Source organism: Solanum verrucosum, unplaced genomic scaffold, assembly GCF_900185275.1.
Source record: "Solanum verrucosum unplaced genomic scaffold, falcon-dt-bn FXZP01000103.1, whole genome shotgun sequence".
In the NCBI taxonomy this organism is placed as follows: Eukaryota; Viridiplantae; Streptophyta; class Magnoliopsida; order Solanales; family Solanaceae; genus Solanum; species Solanum verrucosum.
The window spans coordinates 6,580,281-6,608,259 of record NW_026020048.1 but is presented as its reverse complement, the minus strand read 5'-3'; the positions used below and the strand labels follow the sequence as shown (position 1 = coordinate 6,608,259).

At 35.8% G+C, this 27,979-nt stretch overlaps 3 protein-coding genes and 1 pseudogene across 4 annotated transcripts; 2 read left to right on the top strand and 2 right to left on the bottom strand.

The window, feature by feature from the left end:
* Positions 1-90: 90 nt before the first annotated feature.
* Positions 91-6,346, bottom strand: LOC125822324 (uncharacterized). Its single transcript, XM_049501719.1, has 7 exons — positions 5,662-6,346; positions 3,713-3,855; positions 3,204-3,475; positions 1,659-1,813; positions 923-1,185; positions 734-796; positions 91-595 (listed from the first exon to the last, which is right to left on the bottom strand). The coding sequence occupies exons 1-7, from the start codon at positions 5,939-5,941 to the stop codon at positions 338-340; spliced, it is 1,434 nt and encodes a 477-aa protein (XP_049357676.1). The 5' UTR covers positions 5,942-6,346; the 3' UTR covers positions 91-337.
* Positions 3,981-4,063, bottom strand: LOC125823013 (U6atac minor spliceosomal RNA; annotated as a pseudogene).
* A 4,120-nt stretch (positions 6,347-10,466) lies between the features above and the next one.
* On the top strand, positions 10,467-20,932 carry LOC125822387 (uncharacterized). Of its 2 annotated transcripts, none has more exons than XM_049501781.1 (18): positions 10,467-10,708; positions 10,830-10,917; positions 11,024-11,115; positions 11,448-11,492; positions 11,582-11,635; positions 13,103-13,177; positions 13,938-14,003; positions 14,201-14,243; positions 15,495-15,540; positions 17,157-17,250; positions 17,339-17,391; positions 18,430-18,514; positions 18,620-18,722; positions 18,837-18,929; positions 19,686-19,752; positions 19,989-20,055; positions 20,175-20,228; positions 20,450-20,932. In XM_049501781.1, the coding sequence occupies exons 2-18, from the start codon at positions 10,851-10,853 to the stop codon at positions 20,585-20,587; spliced, it is 1,242 nt and encodes a 413-aa protein (XP_049357738.1). In that variant the 5' UTR covers positions 10,467-10,708; positions 10,830-10,850; the 3' UTR covers positions 20,588-20,932. The 2 variants fall into 2 exon arrangements, with proteins under 2 accessions (XP_049357738.1, XP_049357739.1); XM_049501782.1 differs by having other exon boundaries at positions 10,827-10,917.
* A 5,549-nt stretch (positions 20,933-26,481) lies between these two features.
* On the top strand, positions 26,482-27,979 carry LOC125822000 (peroxidase 72-like). Its single transcript, XM_049501374.1, has 4 exons — positions 26,482-26,709; positions 26,869-27,060; positions 27,156-27,321; positions 27,410-27,979. The coding sequence occupies exons 1-4, from the start codon at positions 26,485-26,487 to the stop codon at positions 27,823-27,825; spliced, it is 999 nt and encodes a 332-aa protein (XP_049357331.1). The 5' UTR covers positions 26,482-26,484; the 3' UTR covers positions 27,826-27,979.

Here is a 27,979-nt window from a genome sequence, read left to right as displayed (position 1 = left end):
CACAATGATGCAAAGGCCTTTAGCCACACGTCCATAAAATCATACTACATGTCTAGCTACTAACCGGCTAAAACCAAAAAGAAAAACTGCAAAATTATGGTGAATGATTAGCAGCATAAGTCCTTCATACACCACATTGACAACATCAAGGATGAAAAAATCGTTTCTTTTTTACATTTGGAAAGTATATAAGCGGACATTGAACTGTTTCCCTATGGTACTTCATTTCCAGTTGTTGACCACCTATTCATAGCTTATAAATTTCCACGTCACATCTACAAATGCAGCTCCAACTGACAACAGAGGCTGAACGCTAACCACCAACAGTGATAAATTATCATGTCCTTTGGTGTTCCATTGCTTTTTGCAACACGTCCTTTAGAACTCCTGCAATTCTTTCTTCCATGTGACGCTCCAGAAAAGTCTCTTTCACCTTCTCATACCCTTTTTTACCCATTGTAAGCCTCCTCTCAACGTGAGTGGCTAATCTAACAATGTTTTTTGCAAGAGGCATTATCCCTTCTTTCCCCACAGGATGTAGAAGACCAGTTGTTCCATTTGTTACAATTTCTTGGGTGCCACCAGCTGCAGTTCCCTGAAATGGAAAGGAAAGAAGATGAGATGGTAAGCTTTTCCAATCCAATGAAATATTTAAGATTATAAAAAGGAACTGCTGCCTGTAAAAGATAAACTATATAACAAGACAAGATGGAGGAAGAAAAATGGCAATTACCAACACAGGCAGCTGAAACGCCATCGCCTCAATAGTAATCCTACCAAAGCATTCACCTCGTGCCTACATCATTAACATAGAAGGGTGGAAATATATGGAGTTAGTTATTACCGCATTAGTAAAATTATCATACTTAAGTGAGAAAAGAAGAACAAAAAGTGACCTAGCATTCACCCCATGCCTACAAACCTGAGAATTCTGAACCAGAACATCAACTGCAGCAAGATATGGGGCTACCGTCAGTGTCTTATTGACAAAATGAACATAATTCTGGATCTTCTTTGATATAACGAAGTTCCTAAGCTCTGTCTCGAATTTGCTATGACTAGTCATGTCACTCCCTACAACAACAGCATGAATTGATGGCAATTGTAACTTCCGTTCTTGAATAATCTGCAAGCTCTCATAAAACGACCGTAAAAATAAGTCTTGACCCTTCCCACGAGTAACACCTGCAATATTGCAACTCCAGGTCATAGTGTAGTTAAAAAAAGGACCATTAGCGAGATTTGCTACCAAAATTTCAAATCCAAGTTGCACAGTAGTTTAAAAAAACTCTGTAACAGCATGATGATGAATACGAGTGAATCATAGTGATTGGATAAATTTAGAAAATAAATCAAGAGCAATCCACCCAAACAGGTATTCATGAAAGCAACGTTTATTGCAAGTTCAGGTCATAGTGTAGTTAAAAAAAGGACCTTTAGCGAGTTATGCTACCAAAATTTCAAATCCAAGTTGCACGGTAGTTAAAAAAAAAAATCTGCACATCATGATGTGAATACGAGTGAATCATAGTGATCGGATAAATTTAGAAAATAAATCAAGAGCAATCCACCCAAACAGGTATTCAAGAAAGCAACTTTTATCAGATCTGAAGCATGATAGACTGTAATGCATAATAGTATTACAGGAAAAGGCTTACTATTTATGAGGGAAAACATTATATCTTCGTTTCGAACTCCAAGAGATTCACGGACATGCTCCCTCAAAATCCTTTTTGCCACACTATCTTCAGCAATTTCCATTAGCTCATTGCTGTTGCCAAGATGAACAACATGGGTTTTGGGCATTTTGATCCTACAAAATATAAATAACAGTTAAGAAAGGTTTTACAATGCCTACAGACAATAGAAGGAATAATGAAGAATAAGCAATGTAATACATGGTAGATCTGGACATAACTGGGAAGTTCATCCAGGAGCTATCTTTCTTGGTTCAACCAAAGTTTGAGCATTCAGACCCAAGTATTAGAAACAACATTTACATCATATTCCCTTACCCAAGGAGAAATAAAGTCAGCCAAATATTAAGTCAAATAAATTCAACTAAATTTTATGCCTCAAAATAGATTGAGACACCCTTTGAGCTTAAATTACCTCAGCATTTAAAATTTTCAGAGAAACATACCAAATAATCACCATAATTAGGATCAGGGTACTTTCAGTATATGTTACACTACAATTTCTGTTAGCATTTTCTACTTCCCATGATAATACAAGTACTCATCTATGTAACACACTACAAACCAAATTAGTTGTCCTGGAGTGATGCTTTTTCACTTCCTGATTCCAACATAATCTCATTAGGAAAGATATCGATAAAGACATCAATGACAGATAAGAAACCCAAAGGTGAAAGGTTAACTAAAATGAGAAGCAATCTGATCTAAACATGCATAGTAGAAGATTTACCTTTATCAGTTGGATTTGTATGATGTACAAACTAACCTATCTCAGAGAGAAGGGTGGGAGAGGAAGAAGTAGAAAGAGAGTGAGAATAGGTTACAGCCTGTTCATTTACCAACTTTTTATGTGCTGAGAATTCAATTTCCATAACAAAAATGCTGCAGGTAAAATGTTGGGTCGATAGATGAAGGCCATTTTTAATTTTGTTATATGACATAATTCAATGAGATTATTTGTCTCCTTTGATAATACAGCTACTAAACTTTGAATAGCTACAGCAACTAGGAAGCTAAATCTTGCATACCCCATCTTGTCTCATTTTTTAAAAAGGGAGGAGAAGTAGATCTATCTGCAAGAATGTGCACACACACTTTAACTTATATCCTGCATAAGTCTTATGTCGTTCAATTTATGTATTAACATCCTTTTTCCTCCCCCTATCATATCTTATGGTGATTGTACAAGTCAACAGGAAAGAAAAGAAAAACTAGATGTATGCCAAAGGGAAATGAAGGCAGCTTGAGAGAGTAAACTGACATTCTAAGACAAACGATTTCATTTACTCAACTGAAATGATCAAAAACAAAAAGAAAAAAAAAAGATTTCATCTACTCAATTTATCATGTAAATTCATATTAGTGTGTATTAACAGAACTATCTGGCCTCACAACCAAATGATGTTCAAGCTATGGTTTATATCTAAAGATGCATGACCTCAAAAGACCACTAGAAGTAGATCCCTTGCCAACTTAGTAGCAACATCACAGAACTTCTAAACGTACCTTAGCCGTTCCTGTGTCCTATTCTTCCAGTATTCAGCTGTTACATGTGAATCAATCATTGCACCAGCAACATATGGAAGGTGCTTCACATAATCTAGACTGAAGTAATGACCGCGCATTTCATGGATCCACCACAAAACTTTGGGAAGGACTTGAGGAACATGTTCCTTAAGAACAGCATCAAACCATTTCCCAGCAACGGCAGTGTTTAAAACAACCAAGTCAGCTTTCAAAGCAGTATCTATTGCCTCCTGGCCCTTAGCAGAGACAACCTGAAAGCACACACGCACTCATAAGCACAACCATTCAAATCTTACTACTAAACTATAAGTTTCAGAATGTAGAGGTATAAATTCCAAGATCTCAGTGCAAATATGCCAGCTATTAATTGCCTAAGGCTGCTGGAGCAGAATGCCCGCGGAAAATACTTCTATTAGTAGAAAGATGAGATTGTGCAAATATGGAAAGGTATAAAAACTCAAACTGGAAGAAATATTGCTAAGTACAACCTGAACTCCTCGGTGTAACATTTTGTGCTCCAAACTGTATACGATGTTGTTCGTTTCAGATGGCCTTTGATTTGTGATCCAACAGACTTCAGCACCAACACCTCTCAACAAAAATGCCAGCTCCATCAACAACAGAGGTCCACCTATATGAAAAGAAAGAACAATCAGAGTGATTAAAAGTATTTGTTCCCATGATATGGCCCATCCTTTTTTTCATAAATCAAAGTACTCATTGACACTCAACCAAGATGGTGTTATAATTACAAAAACAAAATAGTAAACAGGTAAAGTCCGAAGGTTGCTCCCATCCCATCAGGAAAGATGCCAACCATCTCTCCTTTCTATGGACACAATTACAAAGGAGGTAATGATTCAAGCATTCTTTAAGCATCCAAAAGTCCTAAGTTCCTAACCAACAGCATGTTGAAGTTTCTTCCTTCCATCATAAATATAAAATAGACAGAAATGAACTCCTAATCAATGTATTTCAGACTCTTCAGAAGTTCTTTCTTTCACTTCTCTCGTAATTATCTAAAATATGTAAAAGGGCCCCATTCTCCATACTCTCTTTCTCCTAGCTCCCAAACCATTTATTTTCCAGCACTGAACTCAGGTTTCAAGTGTAAAGAGAACCACTAATAGGGTTTTTTTCTGATAAGAAAAAAAACAAATTAACAGAGTTCTAGAATATATGCAACAAAATGAAATGGTGCATCATATCAAAGGCAAACTTCACAGGTAACATGCTATATTTGCTGGGTCTCATTTCCATTATAAAAAAGATGCAGACTAAATTACTGAAATAATAAAGTTGTAATATAAGCGGTTCACCATTTGGCGGAAATGTGAGATCAAGTTATACAAGATCAAATTAAAATTAATTAAAACACAATGTACATCGATAAACTGTTGTTAGCACCAAGAAGGGCATTATCAACAGAGCATCAGGGAGCACAGTTTGCAATATGAGTTAACTGTTCATCGGTCAGAAAAGATTACACCCATTTTCAACATTTTAGCAATCAGGACAAGGATCAGCCGAAGAGGTTCTAGCAAAAGCTCAAATGTACTGGTTGAAAACTCTTGCTTATTTTACTCGACCAATATTGAAATATTGCCAGCTATAGAAGAGTGGAAAACTGGCTAGCTTAAGAATCCAAATTTACAGATCAACACTGCAACTTGCTCAAAATAAAACTATAGGATAACTCCGAAGATCCCACTATAGAACAAATTTATTTTGTCAAACTTCTATTAATTTTATACCGTCTTCTAAAGATACATGATAGCAACAAACGGATGTAGATCAAAAGAATGAAGAGCAGCAAGATAGGAGGACCCAGGAATTTCTCAATCTATTATAGATCTCAGGTAATCAACTGCCCCATAACATTTCCAGTTAATTTAAACTTCTACCGAAGTGGTACGGAAAGAGGATACATAAATGGCAGCACTAATTAGGGATGACATAAACATCCAGACCACCATTTTTCTTTTTGATAATTGTGGTGTCTAGGCCCGCTTGCGCACACCTCGACTAATTCCACAGGATGCCTGGTAACTTTGTCCATCAAGGCTAGAACAAATGGGAAATCACCTAGTGTTTTTGTCTCTGCTAGGAATTGAACCAACTTCTATTACAGCACCAAACTGAATGAGTGAATTGTCTAATAAAATGGTGTATCCAACCTTTGAGACACATAGAAAAATAAGAGGTTTTCACGTCACACTAAACAAAAAAAGGTGGCACACACACAACAACAGGATCGACAGTAAAACACTAGTGATTCACTAAAACAGCTAAATAGCACTCTTCAGTCCAGCTAGAGTAGCAACATTTCACTCTACAATGCTCCATAAGCAATGTTGAGGAACCGAACTCAACATAGTAGACTATATGTAGGTAAAAAAGGCAAAATTTAGACAAATCAAAATAAGTTTAAAGGTACCAGAAAGGGAAAGCTCATGGGAGACAAGAAGCACAAGCCTAGACTTCATGAAACTGAGTGGGTTCTGAGTGACAGCTACCCCAATCGGTTTAGCTGATTCCGGAGAAGAGTTATACCGCTTCTGATTAGTCGTATATAAGCGGCAATCACAGGAGGACTCAAGGCTAGCTCTGACGATAAAAGCAATGGCAGTGGTAACTGAAACCATCACAAGAAGCGCTACAACAGTCAGCCAGCGTTTCCGAAACAGAGCCATAGCCACAGAAGAATGCTTCGCCATGTCCAACGCTAGGGTTTGTGAGAGTGTAAAACTGGATCTGTGTCACCTTTCTCTGCATTTTAGAGTTGGGGTTTTTGATCCGGACTGGTAATTGGCATACATTTGGCTTTTAAATTGACACTTGGAGATAAACAGTTCGTCTTTATTTTTTAGATTGAAATATCTGGCGCTGTTGGAGTGGCGAAGATCTACTGCGCCGGATTCGACAACTGCCGCGGAGACTGACTTGAAGCGTTTTGGATTTGATGACTACGCTTCAATATTAATGGCAAATTGGCAATGGCGATGTTGTCAGTTCAGCCTCGAGAGAAAAATTGTCAATGCTTTTGTAGTCTAGTTAGTTTACTGGATTGTTCAGTTCAATTTGCTGCTAAGTTTTTCCAACCTTGGGAAATGTGGTACGTGTCTGGGAAATATTGCCTATTGTACAGGTATTTACACTTTCACCCCTCTAAATCGTGCTGAATTTTATTTTTTCTTTCATTTCCAACACAACTATTTTATTCTAAATTTTCTATATTTGAAGAGTAAAATAGAGAATGAGCTTTGTATCCAACCATATCCTCTATTTCACTCTCCTAATAGAGAGTTTTCTATTTTTTTCAAACAATCAACTCTAGCTCAATTTTCTATTTTATTCTCTAAAAAAAAAATCTTTTTTTTGAATATTATATTATTATTTTTATTTCATTCTTATTTTCTTATTTCGTAACATAGTTGTCTTTCTTTCTTTCAATAACCACTTTACACAATATCGCGAAGTGGCGACCAAGCACTCCCGCCCCCAAAAGCGGAGACCGAAGAACCGCCAGGTTGTCGAGGACACGTCTGAAGAGGAGGCGGGCGCCCTCTAAGTTGACCACCTCCCCCCATTATTGTTAACGCAATATTTCCCATCACACGGCTCACCAACTTGATCTAGCCCAGTGAACCGGGCGGGGCACTCGAAGGAGCTTGTTCCGGTTCCGGATACGAGAATAATACCAACTGGAGAATCTCCTTCAGGTGCAAAGCGTAAGTCCTTTCACTAAGCGCTTCTCCCATTGGGGAGGAGGAGATTTATCATCAATATGATGATTGGAATGGAAACCACGAAGCCCAGCGGAAGCGACTTCCTCCAGCGCCCTCACCTGATCGCTGGGGCACGAGTGCCCTTACTAGTTTTGGGGCTTTGGTTGGCAAAAGCGGTTTTCGCCCTCTAGCCATCAGTTGCGCGTAGCATTTCGCTAAGAACCAAGACTCACGATCTACTAAGCTTTATATTGATTCAAAGCCAATCGTGACTGACAGGAATGTTACGGGATTTTTGATTGGCGGAGACTATATGGCTCTCAATATGGTAGGCGGCATCCCCTCTTAGTTTTGAGTAGGGGAGTCTTCGCTTTTTTTTACAGGATTTGGATCAACGGGGTAAAGATTCCAGTGTTTACCAAGGAACTTGCTTTGCTTTTTTGCTTTAAAGACCTAATGCACCTTTCTTTTATCAAATCTCAGGGACATGGTCTAATCATGAGGGTAGTATTTTATCATGGTGTCGGATCCTAAGTTTTTATGGATTCCTTCTTTGTTACCGGGGTCGACCCCTAAGCCATAATGTCTCAAAATGAGGAGCTGAAAGCCACCTACTTCTAAAGATAGATAGAAAGGGTTGGAGACTGACGAATCTTTTGCTTCTCGTGTGGTGTCGAACAATGGTGCTTGCGTTGCGGGAGATGCCCTCCCGTAGGGTCCGGCCTGCTTCCCGCCCGAAAGAACCGCTCACTAGCTAGCCGGACGTCTCAAAAACCCAATTATCGTATTTAAGAAAAAGAGGTCTATAAAAGTCACCTATTGGATTTCTTACTCCAGAAAAAATAGACTAATCAACAATAATGCGCACACATGAAAAGGCTTACCCCGCAGGCTGACTCTTCCAATCCAACTCTATCGAAAGAGAGAAGATTTCGTCCACCAAGCGGGACAGAGTGCGACCCCTAAGCAATTGGGGGTTCTCGCTCATCTCCCGGGAGAACACAGGGTCAAGCCAAGCCCTGACCCGCATAAATGGAATTCATATCTCCTTCGTCTGGTCGTGTCTCCGAGGGACAGTTGAACTAGCGACTCATAAATGCTGCCGGGTTGGACGAGCCAATAACTCGAAGGCGTTCGGTCCACTTACCAAACTAGGTAAGCTAGTCATATAGCTTGCTTAGCACAAAGTTTAGCCTCTTATAGTATAACATTCTTCTTATGGTCAGGGGTAGCGAGACCTGAAAGAAGCGTTAAAGAATCGAAGGGAAAAAAGAACAAGAAGTGCAGCTATCTCCGCCTCACAGCATCAGTTTACCGCACAATATTTTCGGTTCACTTCGTCACACTCTCGATAGCTTCCGTCTGGGTATGCGACCTTGGATTGCTGTTGCATATTCAGCAACCAACTAAATCTATACTTTTTCACTACTCGTACTTGAAAGTTTAGTACTATTATTGTTTTATAATTTTCATTTCATATGTAAAAAAAAAGTCTTTTTTTATTTAATTTATAATTTTATTTTATTCTAAATTTCTAAATAACATAAATTGCAAATAAATATTATATAATATACAAATTAGTGGATATAAATTGCAATGAAAATTGTTGTTATTAATTTATTATGTTATGTATTATTTTGTATCTCGTATTTAAATTATTATGTTATGTATTGTATTTTAAAATTAAAATTTTCATCTTATCATTTTAATTTTGTGCATTCATCATAGTGACAATTAATAATAATATCAAATTATATTAGAGTGACGAAAATTAAAATATTATCAATTCGGAATGAAAATAGTATATATTAAATAATATACTTTTTAAAAATATTATAGTACATCTAAAAAGAATTGTGTATATTAAATATTTAATTAATGGTCTTATATGAAAAATAATGTGTTAATTATAAAATAATATAAATAATAATAAAATAATCAAAAAGTAAAATAGAGAGTCACACTCTCTTGTATTTTGCTTTTTCATTATTTTATTATTATTTATATTATTTTGTAATTAACATATTATTTTTCATATAAGGCTATGAATTAAATCTCTAATATTCGTAACTCTTTTAAATGTAATATAATATTTTTTAAAATACATATTTTTTAATATATACTACTTTCATTCCGAATTAATAATATTTCAATTTTTTAATTTTTTTTGTCAATTTAATATAATTTGATTTTATTATTAATTTTCACTATAAAGAATACACAATTTTAAATGGTTTACAATTATTCAAACTATTCGTAATCCACGTTCTCAAAAGAAGAAATATTTCGCAATGAAATAAGAATTAATCTACTTAAATGATTTCTAAATTATAATATTATTTTCAAAATAATCAAAGAATTAATAATTGAAAAAATAAGTAGGCATTTGACCAAAGAAGTAAAATATTTTTCACTTTATTTTATTTTATTTTTTGACGGTGAAGTTTTGTTTGGTTATAGTTTTTGCGAGAATATTTGAAATATTATTTATGTTTAAATGTACTTTTACTATAAAAAAAAATGTATATGTAGCTACCCTATAGTGAGGTTGGACACCTTCGTCGAAAAATAATATCGTATATATAAGTCAAATGATACACGAAGTGATAAAATGACATATTTTGGACATCCTTGACAGAATAGAGTGTTGTAGTTTAGTGGTTTTAGATACCTTGAAAAAGCCCTAAGTGTTTATGTGTTCGAATTTCTCTAGTAACAATTTTTTTGGACACCCTTAGTGAAACTCCTGATTCTGCCACTATATAAAATATGATTTATATCTCATGAAGTTTATAAACTATTAAAATTGCCTAATTTGGCTAATTCACTCACTTACACAAATAAATGGATAATGCAATATCTTTTGCGAGAAAATATGCACTAAAAAGAAAGGTACAAAAAGAATATCATGTTCCCATAAAATCAAAGTACATAGATCACGTACTAACATCGCATACACAAATAAATGTTATCAACTTAAATGTGCTAAAGTACTACGATAATAAAAATGAGATCTTATATAATAATAATTAATATCAATTTTGTATTGCTTCTCGAAATTGTTTGAGTCATAAATCAAAAATGATCTCAAATTGCATTTTCCTCGCGCGAAACAATTATGAAACAGAATAATAGAAAATCAGTTCAACCAACAAGTTGCTACGATATAGTTGATATAAAAATAGAATTATTTTTGTGATGAATAAAATTTAGTGCTAATTTTTTTTAAAAATAATTCTAAAAGTGAAAAGTAAGTTAAAAAATAAATTATAAGTTATTTTTAAATATTGGATTTGATTTTTCGTTATCATATACTGATTTCATAAAGTGATTTTTTTTTTTAAAAAAGGGAATAATTTTCATGGTAATATAGTACTAATACCATTGTAGTAATTTCTTCCCACCGGCAGATTTATTTTACTTAAAAATAAAATAAAATAAAAAAGGCGTTTGCTAGATTAAACAATTTAGCGAAGTGACTTTCCAAATCACATTGTCCTAAAAAAAAAAAACAAAAAACTTCCAAATCACATCAAAAGACAGGTGCAAACAATAAGGGAACTGGGGAGGACTCAATTGAAAGTTTTGGACGAAGAAATGTTATAGAGCAATTCATCGGAATCTGTACAGCGACGAGTGCTTACAACGCCGGTGGATATTTTCTGGTGGTTTCCTTATCTCCGTTTTCGCGTACAGGCATTGCTAATTCGGCTACTCGTGTTCCACTTCCATAGAAAGCAAGCTTCTACTGGCAAGGTATGAACTCCTAACTATATACATAGCAATAAACCTAGCTATAATCACAATCACTTGTAATTTCTGCTGATTAATTAGTCGTTACAGTGTTGTGATAAAATACAATAAACTGTATTAGCAGGACCGCCGTGTATTCGGCGAGATGAGGAGCCTAAAAAAATGCTCTGGTGAAGATGTGGCGTATCATTTGCTAATCACAGTAGTAGCAGGTGATATATTAGTATACGAGGAAGCATCCTCTGGAATTACTTTATGTTTTTATACTGACGAATTTGGAACTTTTTAATCTAATTCTATCCTTTCATATTCTCTCAGCTGTATTGTTGCAAGCAATCGGAGCTTTTTCAGTTGCCACACCAAATACTGGTTGCTATGCTCTGGACAACTCCAGCCACATTCATGATTTTGTATCCTTTGAAACTCTTGCTTGTCGAATCATTAAGAAGGGGCACAAAATTGCAAAATTGACTATTTTCAGTGTGAAAGTCTAAGTTCACCTTATAATGTTACTTACCATGAGCCATATTTCAGTCTGCTCGAAGTTTGCAATTTTCTTATATTTCTTATTCTGAGAAATGGAATCTCCTTTAATAAATCACCATGATGGTGCCACAATACTTGCAAACTTATTATACGTTGTATTTTTTATCAGTCTCGATATCTGAATGCTTAAAACTGGTCATATTATTGGAGGTACATGCTGATCAATAGAGTTGATGTTTCTTAACCTGTGTTCCAGAGTAGTTGGGTTGGACAACCATTTGAGTATGAGGGGAAGGGGAAGGTGATGTCTGATTTGATATATGAGCTACTATGTCCACCAATAGTTTTGGTTATGTGCAAAATGTAATGCTCGTGAGTTGTGTAATGTAGGATGCTGACTTGGTGGTTCGATTTTGCAAAGATGTTGAGTCTAGATCGCAAGCGGTAATGCATTTAATGAAATTCTCATTCATTTATTCATTTATATATAACTAGCAGCTTATTTGCCCTTCCATTTTTCTCTCTCTTTTTGATGAAAAATGTTCTCTCTGACTCTTACAAACTTCTTATCTAGTAATCCGCAACTAGCTTCTTCCCTGCTTGTCATCTTTGCATCCCTAACCTGATGCATAAAAGACATCCTTCAGGAACTCATAGGTAATTAGATTTATAGCTATTGAGCATGCTAGTTGGTACTGATAATGGCATTTGTAATATCTAGTCACTTTAAAGAAAAATAAAGAGCAACAAAATTAAGTATGTTGGCTCTATACTCCACATATTTGTTTGAGCTTACTTTTGCATTTGCAATATACATGGTCATTTAAAATGCAGACTCATAGTGGGAATCTCAAAAGTGATCTGAGGATTGCATTCTGCTGGCAATAGACAGGGTTTAGTATTTTTTTTTTTGTTTTTTGATAAATGGTATGGTTTAGGAGTACATATATGTCACACTTAATGAATGAAAAATGCTAAATTAAGTTTACATAAACTCTAGTTTAGGAAGGTAAAGGTTTGAAGCCAGTTTCTGGAAGGTATGGAATAGGTTATTAAATGTTGAAATGACTGAGCTGCCTTGCCTTAAAAATTATATTGGTTAGAAAGATGACATTCTTATATATGTATATTTAGGTTTGCAAAATGTACCTTCATGTGTAGTCCTAATTCTTCTTTATGGGCTATGCATGTAGGAATATCTTATTGACAGACGGTAGGGAGACTCAAGCCTCTTTACCTGCTTTATGATATTGAATTAAGTGAACCACCTTATTCAAAAGTTTAACATGTTAGAGACGAGATACTTCTATTTATATATGACCTAATGAATAAAATAGACTCCAACTTCCACACTTTTTGCGAGTCGGTCCCCCCTACTTAGAATTGTCCAATTTTACCACATCTACTTGTTGAAACCCCACAAAATAAACACCTCTGACACCTGACTATGCTTATGCGGCATCAAAGTGGCTGACCAGGCTTAAGGGGTGTGTGAAACACTCATTTAAGTAGCATGGACGTGGTGGAGACTTGTGATGTTTATTCCGAATGATGAGAAGCCTTGTTTTCTTCCTAGTTTCCTCCGTGTGTCTTTCTTTCGATTTTTCTTCCACTTACTTTTATCCATGGTTGTGATGAATATTTTCTTAAGCTGGCACCTCTGAAGTGCCCAAGAGTAGAAATTAACTGCCTATTAAGAAATTGATGAACAAAGAAAAACTGGATTTGCTTGCGAGTGCCAAGTGGAAGTGGGGAAAATAATTCTTTCTTTTTACATCTGTTAGCGGAACTTCTAGATTGTTAGAAAGACCGAGCTGTTATACTAAGAAAATGTCTACTTAATTGAAATGTCCATAATATACTCTTGTAATTCTGATTCCTTATGCAATAAAGAGCGACCTTGAACTGCAGGGATATGTGGACTATGGCAGATTTGATAAACTCAACTATTTTCGTGCTGGGTCAGGACATGTCAGCTTTGTTCAGGTGAGCTTTTGAACTATTGGTGCATTTTAATCTTATACTGGAGAAACTTAAAGATTCATGCATGTTTCTGCAAGAGAGTGATACCTGTTAGTGCAATAGGGAAGTAAAAGATATTCTCTTTGTTCTCTTGACTGGCTCTTCCCCCCTCCTCCAATGGATTCAGACAGGCTTAAATGGACAAACATGGACAATGAGGTTCATATAACAACTCCACTTGCTTGGAATTGAGGCGTAGTTGTTGTTCTCTTGGCTGGCTGCATTATGTAGCCAACAGTAATTGACATAGGCTACACTACAGCGATGTGTGGCATGTGTTCTTCTCTTTTGCTATGTGATATTTGAAACCTCATGAAGCAAAGACACTGTAGTGATTCATGTAGATGGTTGTTTCTTGGTTCGCGGCAGCTGTTTACTACATAAACTGGAAATGACACTTACTAAGATGAGCTGAGGAAAGATCGATTCACTTAAGGGAAAAATTAATGGGAGGTTATATGGAGGGATTGTTTACTGACTTGTTAGCTGTAGGTTATTTGTAGAGTTAGTGAACATGTTTATACATACTAGTAATTGGTAGAAGCAAGCACTTTTAACTTGGATAGCTTTGCACTTCAATTTGTGAAGTATGTGCCTCAAGTCGCGTCAATCTGCTCCTCAGATGCACCAATTCCTTGCTTCATATTGTTGTGTACCCTACTTTTTAATTCCAATCTCATCTGCAAAGCTAATATTAATTTGCATTGTTTCTATTGTCCCCTAGGAATATTTCAATGGGGACCTGATGAATTGTGAGCAGAGTTATGATAAGATGGGCCGAACAGCTAAGGTTTGAATGATCTCTCTCGCTTACTATAAATATGAAACATTTTCTACTTTGTATTTTCAAGAAATCAAATTATAGATCCTCTGAAAAGATAGAAGTGTTGTACTGGGCCCTGTACAATTATCACATTTCAATATTTGGTTTCCATATATTGAACTCCAACACAGTTAGATTGAATCTCTCACTTTCTGGATTAATAGGTTAATATCATATGTGGAAACTGTCCTCATGGACAATGCAAAGGTATGTAAACCTTTCATTTGACTAGTAAGACAACTTGTTAATTTCAGCTTTATGAAATAGCCTCACTAAACTACATATTTTCCAAGTTAGTGTCTTTGATTTATCTCTAATATACCTCTGAACCACTCAACCGTTTCTGAATATTTAGATCTAAGATGGCATTATAGAAATGAAGCCTGGGGGTATTCATCAAACAAAATAAAAAGAACAAACATGAAGCCTGGGGTCAGCCAAGAGAAGCATAATTTTGGTATCACATATTAATGCACAAAATTTGCTAGCCGAAAAGATTGCTCAAAGTATTGCGAGTGTTATGAACAACCTTGGACAATTTCATTTTTGGTGGCTCATATATGTGTGACTTATCCAGTGAATGTCCAGTGTCTATTGCAGTTACTAGTGTGATCATTATTAGCTGTTGACCGATTTGTATTTCCTAAATACCCATTTTAGATTTTCCCATGGCTCTTCATGTGGGGGAAATTTTTCATGTTCCTCCTGTTGACAGTGTGAGGTGGTTCATGGAATTGAGTCATGAGGTTGATCTACACGTAACAAGTGCTAATTGGAGAATCTACCAGAGTTATGTTGGTTATTGAGGTGTCCAGGATGGGTTATCGGGGTATGCAAGAACAAAGCCAATCACCCTTGTAACTGAGTACATAACTCATTGAGGTGGACACACTGAATTGGTGAAGAGGCAAATGTCTTATCCTTGGTGCATTGGTACATTGTGTTCATATAGACAATGTCATTTTGTGGTTCCTGAATCAGGCAAGGACCAGCATACTGTTAAATTTGGTTTCAATTCCGGGGATGTGATAAAGCAGTAGGTCTTTTCTTGCTTAATAGTATGAGGGTTGCTAGTAGTGCTCGGGTCTGAAGTTCATCTTTAAATCTGAAGTGCATTATTGGACTAAATTTGTCAGTCACGTATCTTTCTCCCTGGTTTCTGTGTCTTCTGTACCTCACTACTAAACTTTGAAAGCTAATTTTTTTGAATGGAAATTTATTCTGGCGGCATAGGTAGCGATTTTACTGCAATTTAATGTATTAACTGAACTACTTCGCAGAAAAGGGTGAAGTGTTACAAGATGCTGGGTCCTTAAATCTTTTAAAAATTTGACTCAGGAATCCACTATCACCTCTTTGTTCAACAATGATGTGGGATTTGGAATTGTGGGCGGGAGTCTGTTATTGAATGCATCATTGTCTGTCATGCTAACTTTTTAGTGAAATTCAATTCCTCAGGTGGACTTGGATGCATCTGCAATGTTGAATATGAGTCTGCTTGTAGGTATTTTCCCCATCATTCAGCTGATATGCAATATGTTTTCACCACCCACCCAAAAAAAAAAGAAAAAAAAAAGAGAGAGAAACTGCATCTGAGGTGAGGTCTGAAAGATTGGAAAGTTATACTCTCTTCATTCCTTTGTATAACTGTATTTTACTGCCCTCATAGTTTTGAATATTAATGTGACATACATTACATTAGTGATATTGGAAAAAATATTAAAGTAATTATTGAAAAGTTAAACCCTGTTTGGATTGGCCTATTTTAAGTACTGTTAAGCACTTTTTTAGTGTTTGGGTAAATTAAAAAAATGCTAATAAGCACTTGATTTTATGCTAAAATGATAAAAATAAGTCAAAAGCCAATCCAAACAAGCTCTTAGTTTGATAGAGAAATCATTACCATAAAGTTTAAAATTTGATAAATTCATTCTTGAAAGTTGAGGAATTATATCTTGGAACATTTCAAAATGGAATGAGTGCCATATAAAATCAAACAGATGGAGTATATATTTGAAGTTGGGGGTACATTCCCTTTCCAGGCCCTTGCAAACAGAACTACTTAAGATTAACACTATTATCATGTTTTTTTCAGAATGGTAACAATATATCATCAGCATTAAGGGAATGATAGCCACCCTATTTACAATTTCAAAACAGGAGTGTTGTTTCTATTATCATGTTTCCTTTAAGCTGAATTACTCCCTCCGTCCAACAATAGTTGTCCACTATACTATTTTGGGATGTCCAACAATACTTGTCCACTTTATGAAATCAATGGATAATTTTGCACTTAGTTCCTAATTTACCCTTTATCATTAATTATAGTCATTTCCCTATTACACTTTTCATGTCATTACAATTACCCTTCTATTTATAGTTTCTTAAGAAGTGTGCAAAGTCAATAGTGAACAACTATTGTTGGACAGAGGCATGTGCTCCCACTTCCCATGCAACTGGGAGTGGGGTGAGCATGAAGTGGGTTCACAACTCTTATGGGTTGCTGTAATTGGGTAGTGTATTTCTCGGAGGATGGCATATTTTCTTGTCCAAGTTGCTCCAATGTACTTTTGGCAGTTCTTAATACGTCTCTTCAATATTTTGTTATAAAAAGTTTGTAACTCGAAGTATATTTCATTCTGTTTGTAAATCCTTATGTTTTGTTCTAATAGAAGACATAATTCATATTAATAAAATTGACTTAAGTGTATTGTGACTAAGACTAAGGGATTTCTTCTTGTAAAAGTTACTCTACTTTAATAACCTCTTGAGCTTTACTGCAATTTGTATGATCAAGTTAAGAGAACATCTCTTGCAATGCTCCATATATTTGCAGCCCAACCTACCCATTTACTCATTGTCATTAAATTTCATTAAGCTCATATTATGAAGTTTAGAATTATTTCTCTGATGTCTTTAAACCATGTATTCGTGACATGATATGAGGGCAAAGTTGACCAGTGAGGGTAATTGAAAAGGTTTGATTATTGGGGAAGAGTTACATAAAATAATGTTGATTCCATGATGACATCACTAAATGTAGGGGTTTTAAAAATGCATGATTTCTGAACTTCAATTTCGAACTTGTCTAGCTGTATGTCTAATATGACTTTTGGACAGAACTGTCGTCGAACTTGCCGTTCCATGTGAGAAACCAGGTCTGCGGGTCTTTGAAGGTTTCACTGTTGGTTTTCATCCACGGTCATGGGAAATTGTAAGGGAAACATTTCTTCTTTCACACAGTACCTTCAAACTGTCACACGTGGCTTATGGTCTGGAGGCCCTTGCTTGTGAATTCACAGGTTTACAATGGCTTGACTCAATTGGGCTATGAAAAAGCTCACAGGGAATTCAGGTAATGAGAATTATCTCATTACTTATAAGTATCTTATATATACATACATATATATATATATATATATATACACACACACACACACACACACACACTTTCTTTAACTAGAATCCTGCCTTCATTTATTCATTATTTGCTGAATAGTAACTGCTCAATTTGTCAGATTGGACCCCATTTTTATTCTTTTATTACTTAAAATTCAAAAAGTTAGGTTATCTTTGGATTTGGGTCCACTTTATGTTAACAACTGTAATTTCTTAACTATACGCTTAAACTCCATGTGTATTCAAGCTAAGACAATCAAAAGGAGACACTGATATTATTACTATTGTTGTTGCTTCTGTTTATTTGTTTTTAAAGAATTTTTTCTTTGTACTTATCTTGATCTTGTGCTGCTTAAATCTTCAAATAAATCAATTGTATCTTTATTTTTCTAGTCTGACACTCCACCTAGGTAGGGTTATATGGTTACTCCTGCATTTTATCTAGGAATGTGTTTTATTCTTGAGGTTGATTCTGTAACAGGATAGATCCTGCCAGACATAAGATGTTGAATTGGATAGAAATGCTGGCTGAAATGAAAGGCATACACACATATGCTGATGTTATCAACCCCCCACCCCCCACCCCCCAAAAAAAAAAGGGGGGGGGGAAATTGAAACAAAGAAATCTGGTTTTAGGTGGCCATATTTTGTCACGTGTCCAAATCTGCTTTCCTTTAATTTGATGTTTGGGTTCTCTTTGCTGTAAAATATCATTTGCCTCTTCATGATTCCACAGAGATGCTTTGCATTTATTTAGGAATGTCCTTTGGTTCAGGTGCCAAGCAATACCCTGGAGAGGACTGATCGTCATCCTAGTCTTTTTGTTGGTCAACTTTGCCAACAGTTTACCACTGCCTGTTTTATACTTGTCCTGTTCTTGCAGGATGGAGACATCCCATGTTTTATCATAAGCCGCGTAGCTACAGCAGTTGTTATCATATCAGTCTAAAATGCATGAAATTATTTCAATTGATTCTTCATTGTTCTCTTGTAGCTTCAACACTGCACAAACTCGTGTAGCCCTTTATATGACCGCGATTGCTTCGGTTTCAGGTTCTGTGCAGAAACCATTAGTAAAGGTGCTTAAACTTTTTATCATGCATTTTATTATTTTTGTGCTTGAATGTTATTCACTTGGAAATCACTGATTTCCTCTTTAATGCCCCTCTCCATATACATGTTAGGTTTCTCCGGAGCTAGGATTAAAGGTCACATTATCTGGTTCAGCAGCAACTGGGGGATCACCAACAACTTTGTCACCAACATCATTACTGATTGACTGGAGATGTATAATGACTTGACAATTCTGCTTATAAGACTGTTTTGGGAGATATTTCTTGTTTCTCTATTATATTATCTTTTGGCGCAACTTTGTTCCTCAATTGCTGATTGTATTTTCAGGTGATGTTGCTCGTGATAACCCTTATGAAGTTGAGGTCACCATTCCTATAGAAAACTATGACCCTGTTCAGTTCACCCTCACAAAGATGTGTGGTAAGTGCAATCTGGCCTTTATTCAACTTCACTTGTATGTGTGCCAGTTATACTCCTTCCGTTTCATTTTATGTGTTTTAGTATGATTTTTGGAATATGAAGAAGACTTTTGAATCAACGGTCTTAATTAAAGTTGTATATAACATACCAAAAATATCCTTTGAATCTTGTGGTGTTAAAGATGTCTTGTCATTCCTACAACGGAATGTCATTAGGGGTAAAATGAGGATGTTGGAATTAAAAAATCAAGTAAATATAGAAATTAGAAAGAGACATTCTTCTGAAGCAGACTTAAAAGGAAAGTAGGATACATACATTGAAATGGAGAGAGTATACACTTCTCATTGATGAGCATACATTATGCTCATAGAGCAAGGCATGTTTGAGTCTTTTGACAATGTGTGTCTATGATATCAATCAACTAGCAAGCAAAGCAAAAGCTTTAAAACAAAAGGGAAAAAATAATGTGGTTTAGCCTCATAGCTAACCATCTACAGCCCTCCCCTGTCCTTATCCACCTTTTCCGCCATATGAGAATCTATTGGTAGAGATATTTTACTGTGCCGGGGGGGGGGAGGGGGGGGAGGAGGACACCTTAGTAGTGTGTTTCAGCGGAGTGAATATCTGGTGTTAGGGATGGTTTTGTGCAATATGAATTACGTAGTTCTAGCAATGCTATGTCTTTTTTACCTGGTGCACTACTATTCTGAGTGTTTGTTCCATTTAAATCATGATAATGGAATGAAATTTCTGCAGAATATCAGCAAAGCGATGGTGGAGGTGCTACAGGAGGATGGGCCATATTTGGAGTATTATCGTGCATGTACGTCATGTTCCTTTTCAGCCTTTTATTTTCACGTTGAAATGTCTGAGTGAGTTCTTGTGGATTTTATGCAGCTTTACATCATATGTTTTGCTGCAGCATAACTGGTTATTTTGCTTAGGAAGTTGTTGATTCTGTAGTTGAAATTTATATTTTTAGTAGTGTTTGTATATTCAGATGCTGCTCTTGGTCATCTTGTGTAGCATCATATAAATATGACATATTGTGTGGAACAGAGTATTAGTTGCCTCAACACTATTCTGCTGTGGAGGGTTCATTTACAAGACACGAGTGTATAATCAGGTAGGCTTACTATTCATGCTTTTTGCTGTATGCTATCCTTTCTCTTTTTGTCCAGCTCTGTTTTCAATTGTATTATTCTTTTGCAACATTTACTAATTCATTAAATCTCATTTTTACAGCGTGGGCTTGATGCATTGCCTGGAATGACACTTTTATCTGCATGTTTGGAAACTGTAAGTCTACCTACTTGGAAGTTTTAACTTCTTGGGATGGTGTGGAAGGCTTTGGGTGAGCTATCACTGCATTGCCAAAATCATGGGAGCCGAGGGGTATATGCTAAGGGGAAATGTTATTTTGAGCATGCTGTGAAAATCATGGGAGCCGAACTGGTTTAATGTGCTGATTTGATCTCTTTAGCACGTTCTAACACTGCACTTTTGGAACTGAAAAATAGGTAAGCGGGGTAGGCCATGGCTATTCACGACCAGAAGATGTCAATAATCCATTTGCAAATCAAGCTTCATGGGAGCGTCAACCTGCTTCTACTCAAGCAACAGGGAGAACTAGTGAAGTTAGGTACGGATCAATCTGAGTCCTGTTTGTTTCTAAATGGAAGAGCTTTTCCACGTCCCAGGTCTAGTGTACCAGGTTATAAAAATGTGCACAAGACGATCTGTCCTTGGAAGCAGCTGATATTTGGTGCTCTGCTTCTGCATACAAAACGTTGCTTAAGCCTTCTCATTTTTGTGGCGGTAAAGATTGAGAAACCATGATTTTTTTTGTAAACTCTGATAGATCAGCAATTTTGGTATTAATTCCCATCCGTGAAGCATAATGTACAATTTAAGATACTTGGAAATGCTGGCCGAGTGGCCGTCATGCTACCTGTAACAGCTTTTATTTTAAGCTGCCAACAGATTCCTCTCTGTACGTATAGAGAGGAACTTGAAATTTTAATGATTACTTTGTTAGTGGTGGTGCTCACGCAGATTATTAGGCGGGAATGCTGTGAACTTGAAAGATTATGATTAATTGGTATGGTACTATGCATACATACTTATGAAACACTTGCTGCTTTTTGACACTCTTGTTGAGTTGACAAGATTAATGACAATAATGTTTCGCATCCAAGAGCTTAACACGAGAGTCAGATTCCTGTGACACCACCTCAAGTCAATCGTCTGCTTTATCTTTTTAAGTAAAAATAAGCATACCATCAAAGTTGTCAATAGACGATATTGCTTATTCTAGACTTCTAGTATGTTGCTGCGTCTTTTCACATCCGGATAAGTCTCAACATTTACCAAACCACCATAACAAATATCTAATTTAGTGAGTCGAATATAATTAAAAATAACATTCTATGGGGTTGTTTGGTAGAGGGTGCATTAACTCTGTGTATGAGTAATACCTTGTTCGATACATTTTTTCATTACACCATTGTGTATTAAGGTGTGTATTAATAATATCATGAATTTCTAGATATTAGTAATGCAAGAGGTTTTAATGCACACATTAACATGGTTAATTAAAGACCCCATTGCTCCTAAGTTATTATTTTTTACAGCTTTTCCATCATAATTGTGAATGGTATCTTTGTAAATAAATATTTTTATATATGTAATATATGCTATTCTAAATACACCAAATCAAACAATGCATACGAAATAATTTATGTTTAATTAATGCAAGCATTAATAATACATTTTATTTAGCATTATTCTTATATGCTATAACAAACGAACCCTAAAAGAGGTGGAACTCCCCATTCCCTCTGATGCGTGCGGAGAATCAAGACTCCCAAGTTCAATTTTTGGGTTTTCTAAAGCTTATTCACCTTGCTTTAAGCTGCTTTAGGAAGGTCTTACTTGCAACTATGTCAAAAGAGAATATAATACAGTTCGTTAATTGAGACAGCCAATCTGCTTGAACCCCTTTGTCCTCAATGTGTTAAAGAACAAATTTGGCATAAAAATTATTCTGTATATGTTTGAAAAAGTAGAGGAGCAGTTCTCCTAACATTTTTATTTTTAATCATTTCATTAGACCAATCAGATTTTACCTAATATTCGCTTTATCCAGTTATTGGTCACCTTCCTTACTTCTGTAATGCATGAGAGCAAACAGAGACCAAGTTACCCTAGTCCTCAGTACTACTATATTTTAATAAACGGCGATTTTCCATTTATATTTTTCTAAGAAATTGTCAATAGCGTAGCTTAAATTTAGTACATAACAAAAAAATAAAAAAAAATTCTTTGTTTGACCATCTTGATTAATATTTAGGTGAATGCAATAAAATTTAGCTGAAAAAGTTGACTATATCATCTAGTAAATAGTATTCAAAATAAGTAAATTACATACGTTAGGTAAATCTAATATAAAATTATACTAATGCAATTCAAAACTTCCTCGTGAAATTGCGAAGAGGAAAAATGTAATGACCCGAAAGGTCATTTTGGTAATTTTTCGTGGAAATGACTATTTTGCCCTTTCGGTAGTTGCCCCGAGTCCCATGTTTTGTGGTTGTAAAGTTGGTTTGAGGAAAAGTTGGTAAAAAGTTGAGTTTTTGAGAAGTTGGGTTTTTATGAGTTAAAGTTGGTTAAAAAGTGCTTTTTCGAGTCATTTGGAGTTTCGGGACTCGGATCGGATTTCCGTCGATTCCGACAGTTTTAGAATGTCGAAACGGGTCTGTGTGAAGTTACGGAGTCGAATTTGGAGTTGAAACGAAGAATTGAGGTCCTAAGTTGCTAAAGTTGTGAAATTTTGATAAAGAGTTGACTTTGGTCAACATATGAGGTTCCGAGGCTCAGATTGAAATTCCGAGAGTACCGTTGGTTTCGGGAGGCGATTCTAAGTCTAAAATGAGTCTTGGTTGAATTTTTAGACGCTCCGTTTGAGTTTCGAATTTTTTGGCGTTAAACTAGTTTCTTGGCATTTTATTGAATTTCGGGGCAAGGAGTCCTCGAATTCAAATTCCGACGGTTCCATTGAGTCCGGAACGTCGAAGTTAGTGGGGGTACATATTTAGTTTGTGTGCACGAGATTCCGAACGAATCCCGAGGGTCCAACGGGGACTTAAACTTTGGTGTTATTGTTGTTTCAGCTGCTGTGTTTTTTTTAAGCTGCAACAGCAGTCTTTTTTTCTTATTTTTAAAGCCAAAAACAGTAGCCAATTCCCCCAACTTGAAAAATACCCATTTCTCCATTTTTAGACTTTGAGAGCTCGAAAATAAGTGATTTCAAGTGGGTTTTCGCAAGGAATTCATTGGGTAAGTTATTTCCAACTTATATCTTTGATTTCCATCGATTATTTATGGATTTTAACATCAAAATTTGAGATCTCAACTGAAAAATTTGGGGTTTTTTGCCTAATCCGAATTTAATAGAAAATTTGAGTTTGTGAACTCATTTCAACTCCTTTTTCGAAACGGTTTTCACTATTGGATTCTAAATTTCTTGGGGAACATTTTTCACTAAAAATTTCCAGATTTCGAGAATATTTTTGGAACGAGATTTTTTTGACCATTTTACCCTTTTCTCCAAATTTCACAATATTGGTGTTGTTAGATTCGTATTGATTGTGAGATTCCATTTATGAATAGATTGTGGTGATTTGGAGCGTGCTCGGAAGGGTAAAACTCAAATTTGAGTTACTAGTTGAAGTGTTTTGAGGCAAGTGACTTCTAAACTTTGTTAAACTCTTAGACTACACATGACTACTTTCCTAATTGTGTTGGGGAGTAATGGGGATTGAGGATGAGTTTTATTTGTTGATTGAAATTGTTGTAATTGAAAGATGGGGAATAAAACGAGCTAAATGTGTTATATGTGACTTGAATTTGTTGAATAAGTCATGTGATAACTGATATTGAGGGGATAGAAGAGCATGAATAGGCTATGATTGATACAAACATTGATGTTGAGACAGATGATGTGTAATACTATGATGTGGTCGTGATATGATTGTGATTGAGACAGATTATGTGTAATACTATGATGTGGTCGTGATATGATTGTGATTGAGACAGACGATGTGTAATGCTATGATGTGGTCGTGATATGATTGTGATTGAGACAGACGATGTGTAATACTATGATGTGGTCGTGATATGGTTGTGATTGAAACAGATGATGTGTAATACTATGATGTGATCGTGAAATGATTGTGATTGATGACATGTACATATTCATTATTCATCCCATGTGTGAACTATCTGTTGCATGAGTTCTGAGACACTGATATGAGGATGGATGGATATGAGACACGGTTGAGACTAGCTCCGGCTAGAGATATATGAGATGGACTAGCTCCGGCTAGCGATTTGGATGCCGATGGGATCTGGTTCCGGCGGTGATACATGGTCCATGTGTGGCCCCCATGGGTTCTGATTTGAGTATTCAGCGCGGTCTGATTACGTCAACAGATGTGTATCTTAGGACAGACATGCATCACGACTACATGACATCATTATTGCATTTGCATCGCATTTGACTTCATCTTTGTCTGTGGTATGTGGATTTTTCCTATTTCCCCCTCTTCATGTGATATATGATCTATTTGCTCTTACATGAGGATATGAGATTGATGTTGAGACACTGTTGGATATATCTGTTGATTATAAATTGTGTAGTATAAGTTGTTGGTTCGCTGTTAGAATGAAGTTTCGGTGGTTCGGTTGGGATTGAAAGGAGTTGTTTGTAGCTGCTAGTTTAGCTTAGTTTAGTGTTACTTGCGAGTACCTGTTGCTTTTGGTACTCACCCTTGCCTCTACACAATTGTGTAGGTTGACAGCTCTATCAGATCCGACTTATTACTCATCTTCAGATTAGAGCTTCCAGACTTACTTGAGAGGTAGCGGTTCATTCCAGACGTGCCCTCAAGTTATCTATATTTATTGTTCTGTTCTATTCTAGAACTTTACTATGAGACTTGTATATTTTATTCAGATTCTGTATTAGAGGTTTGTACATGTGACAACCAAATTCTGGGGTTATGTTGAGTTCATTTAAAGACTTCCGCTTATCTTTCTTTCTTATTCTTGTTTTATAAATTCTGTATCGTCAGGTTTTTGGGTGTTAGGCTTCCGTGTCCGGTGGGGTTTGGGCACGTGCCATCACATCCGGTTTTGGGGTGTGACAAAAAACAAAAAGGTATCTTCATGAGATCATACATGTTTAATATATAAAACCAAAAAGAAAAGAAGAGGAATTAAGAAATGGCGTGTGTAAATAGGACCTGGAGCAATTGAAGTCAAATAATAATATTGTGGAGGTCCTCTTTTGTCAACAAAGCAGGTGGATTCTGTCCCACTTTTATCAACTCTTTTTGTTATATAGCCATGTTTATCATCTTTGCATCCCTTGAACCCAAAGCAATCAATTAAGCTGTGTGTGGGGTTGACTAGATCAAGTCATTATTTAGCGCTTAAATAATTTTATAACTTAAATTTCTCTAAAACTTTTCTCGATGGCATGACTGAAACAATTAAATAAAAAATCTGGATTTTGGGTAGGAGAGGAGTAAGCCAATTCATGTATATTAAATATATATTATTGATTTACAGAAGAACCTTGAATATTTTCTCCTAAAATTCATTTGATTAACAAACCTTGATTATTTTATTCACTTAAAGTTTGGATATCAACTACTCTCTATACCATATTAGTTGATCATTTTTCATTTTGTACGGTGCTTAAGAAATTATAAATAAGAAGATAATTTACTAAATCACCCTTAATTAAACAACTTTGTGACAATTTTACAAACAAATACGAACACATTCAAAAAGATTTAATTGCAAGGGTAATATAGAAAAAAATTGATTAATACTTTCTTGATTTAGTAAGGTGGACAACTAATATTAGTGTAATGATCAATTAATATGAGACAGAGGGAGTATTTCTCTATCACTTTTAACATATCAAGAAAAAACAATTTATTTTTTCATGTTTTGCCCTTAATAGTAATGACTTATTCCTCAAATAATTTATTTCAAGATTCAACACTAAACATCAATTCATATGGATGATATGCTAATATAGTCATATCAATTATTGTTTGTTAAGAAGTGTGCAAAGTTTAAAGTGGACAAGTAAAAGTGAATGGAGAAAGTAATTTACAATGTTAAAAAATATTGCCAAGTCAACAATTAGTAAGATAAGTAGTCATAATCAACTTCATGTCATGCATTACAATTGAATTGATGTTGCAACATTTACAGTAGCTGGTGAAGGTGTTTTTACTATCATGGACCAGATCAATCATCATACTTGTTAAAACACAAGTTTGCATCAATTGGTAAATAATGCAGAAATTAATATACTTATCCCAACTAAAAAGTTACCAACTCCATTTATTTCCGACTCTTCTTCCATTGAACACACTATATATACTAGTGAAACTCCATTCAATTTCATCACAGCAAGCTAGCCTTCTTCAATATTTTATCTTGTTTCTACAACAAGTCCTTAGAACTTAAGTTCAAAATGGCTCAGTCTACGAGCTTCTTCGTTCTCGTAGCTCTTCTTGCTTTTGCACCAATTTGTTTCTCTTTTAAGAGTGACAATGATAACCTATACCCGCAATACTATTATAAATCATGCCCACAAGCACAAGAAATTGTCAAGTCTGTTGTTGCCAAGGCTGTTGCCAAAGAAGCCCGAATGGCTGCTTCGTTGCTGAGGCTCCATTTTCATGACTGCTTTGTCAAGGTAAAACATCTCTCTGTTACTAAATATTTGTCACTTTGTATTATAACAATGCACACTAGTACACAACTGAAAATTACTTTTGCTATGAACAAAATATAGAGATATGTGCCATAAAAAGTTGATAGGCTAGCTAATCATTTTTCTTACTATGCTTTGTAGGGGTGTGATGCGTCTTTGCTTCTGGACAGCAGGGGAAGCATAGTAACTGAAAAGAGATCAAACCCCAACAGGAACTCAGCTCGTGGATTTGATGTCATTGATGATATTAAATCTGCACTGGAGAAAGAATGCCCACAAACTGTCTCTTGTGCTGATATCTTGGCACTTGCTGCAAGGGACTCCACTGTTTTGGTAAGTAGTGATGAGTGTCGCATAAATTAAAGTTGATCACTCATACTACTTCTCTTGGAGGGGCGAAACAGAGCTAATTTTATTTTGTTTTTTAGGCTGGTGGACCCAACTGGGAGGTTCCATTGGGAAGAAGAGACTCCAGAAGTGCCAGTTTAAGTGGTTCCAACAATGATATTCCTGCTCCAAACAACACATTTAACACCATTCTCACTAAATTCAAGAGACAAGGGCTTGATGTTGTTGACCTTGTCGCGTTATCTGGTAAAAGCTAGTCCCTTTAATTTCTTTGTTACTACATAGTTATTCACATGTTTGAAATCTTAGTTAACATCGATGTATTATTATGCAGGGAGCCACACAATTGGAAATTCAAGATGTGTCAGCTTCAGGCAAAGGCTCTACAACCAGTCAGGAAACAGTAAACCAGACACTACTCTGGATGAATCATATGCTGCCCAATTGCGCAATAGATGCCCAAAATCTGGTGGTGACCAAAACTTATTCTTCTTGGACTTTGTTTCCCCAACAAAATTTGATAACAGCTACTTCAAGCTCTTGTTGGCTTCAAAGGGTCTGTTGAACTCTGATCAAGTTCTTACTACTAAGAGTGAAGAATCATTAGCCTTGGTGAAGCAATATGCAGAGAACAATGCACTTTTCTTCGACCACTTCGCCAAGTCTATGGTTAAGATGGGAAACATTTCTCCTTTGACAGGTTCCAGTGGAGAAATCAGGAAGACATGCAGGAAGATCAACTCGTCTTAAGTTGTTTCGTTATGTATCTTTCCATTAATAATCTTCTTTATTGTTGTTTTGTTATCTATCTTTCCCCTGTTCTTTTTACATTCTTCATTTTTCGTCCTTGAGATCACATCGCTTGTTCCATCTGTTTTTAATAAAGAATCTATATTCTATACCA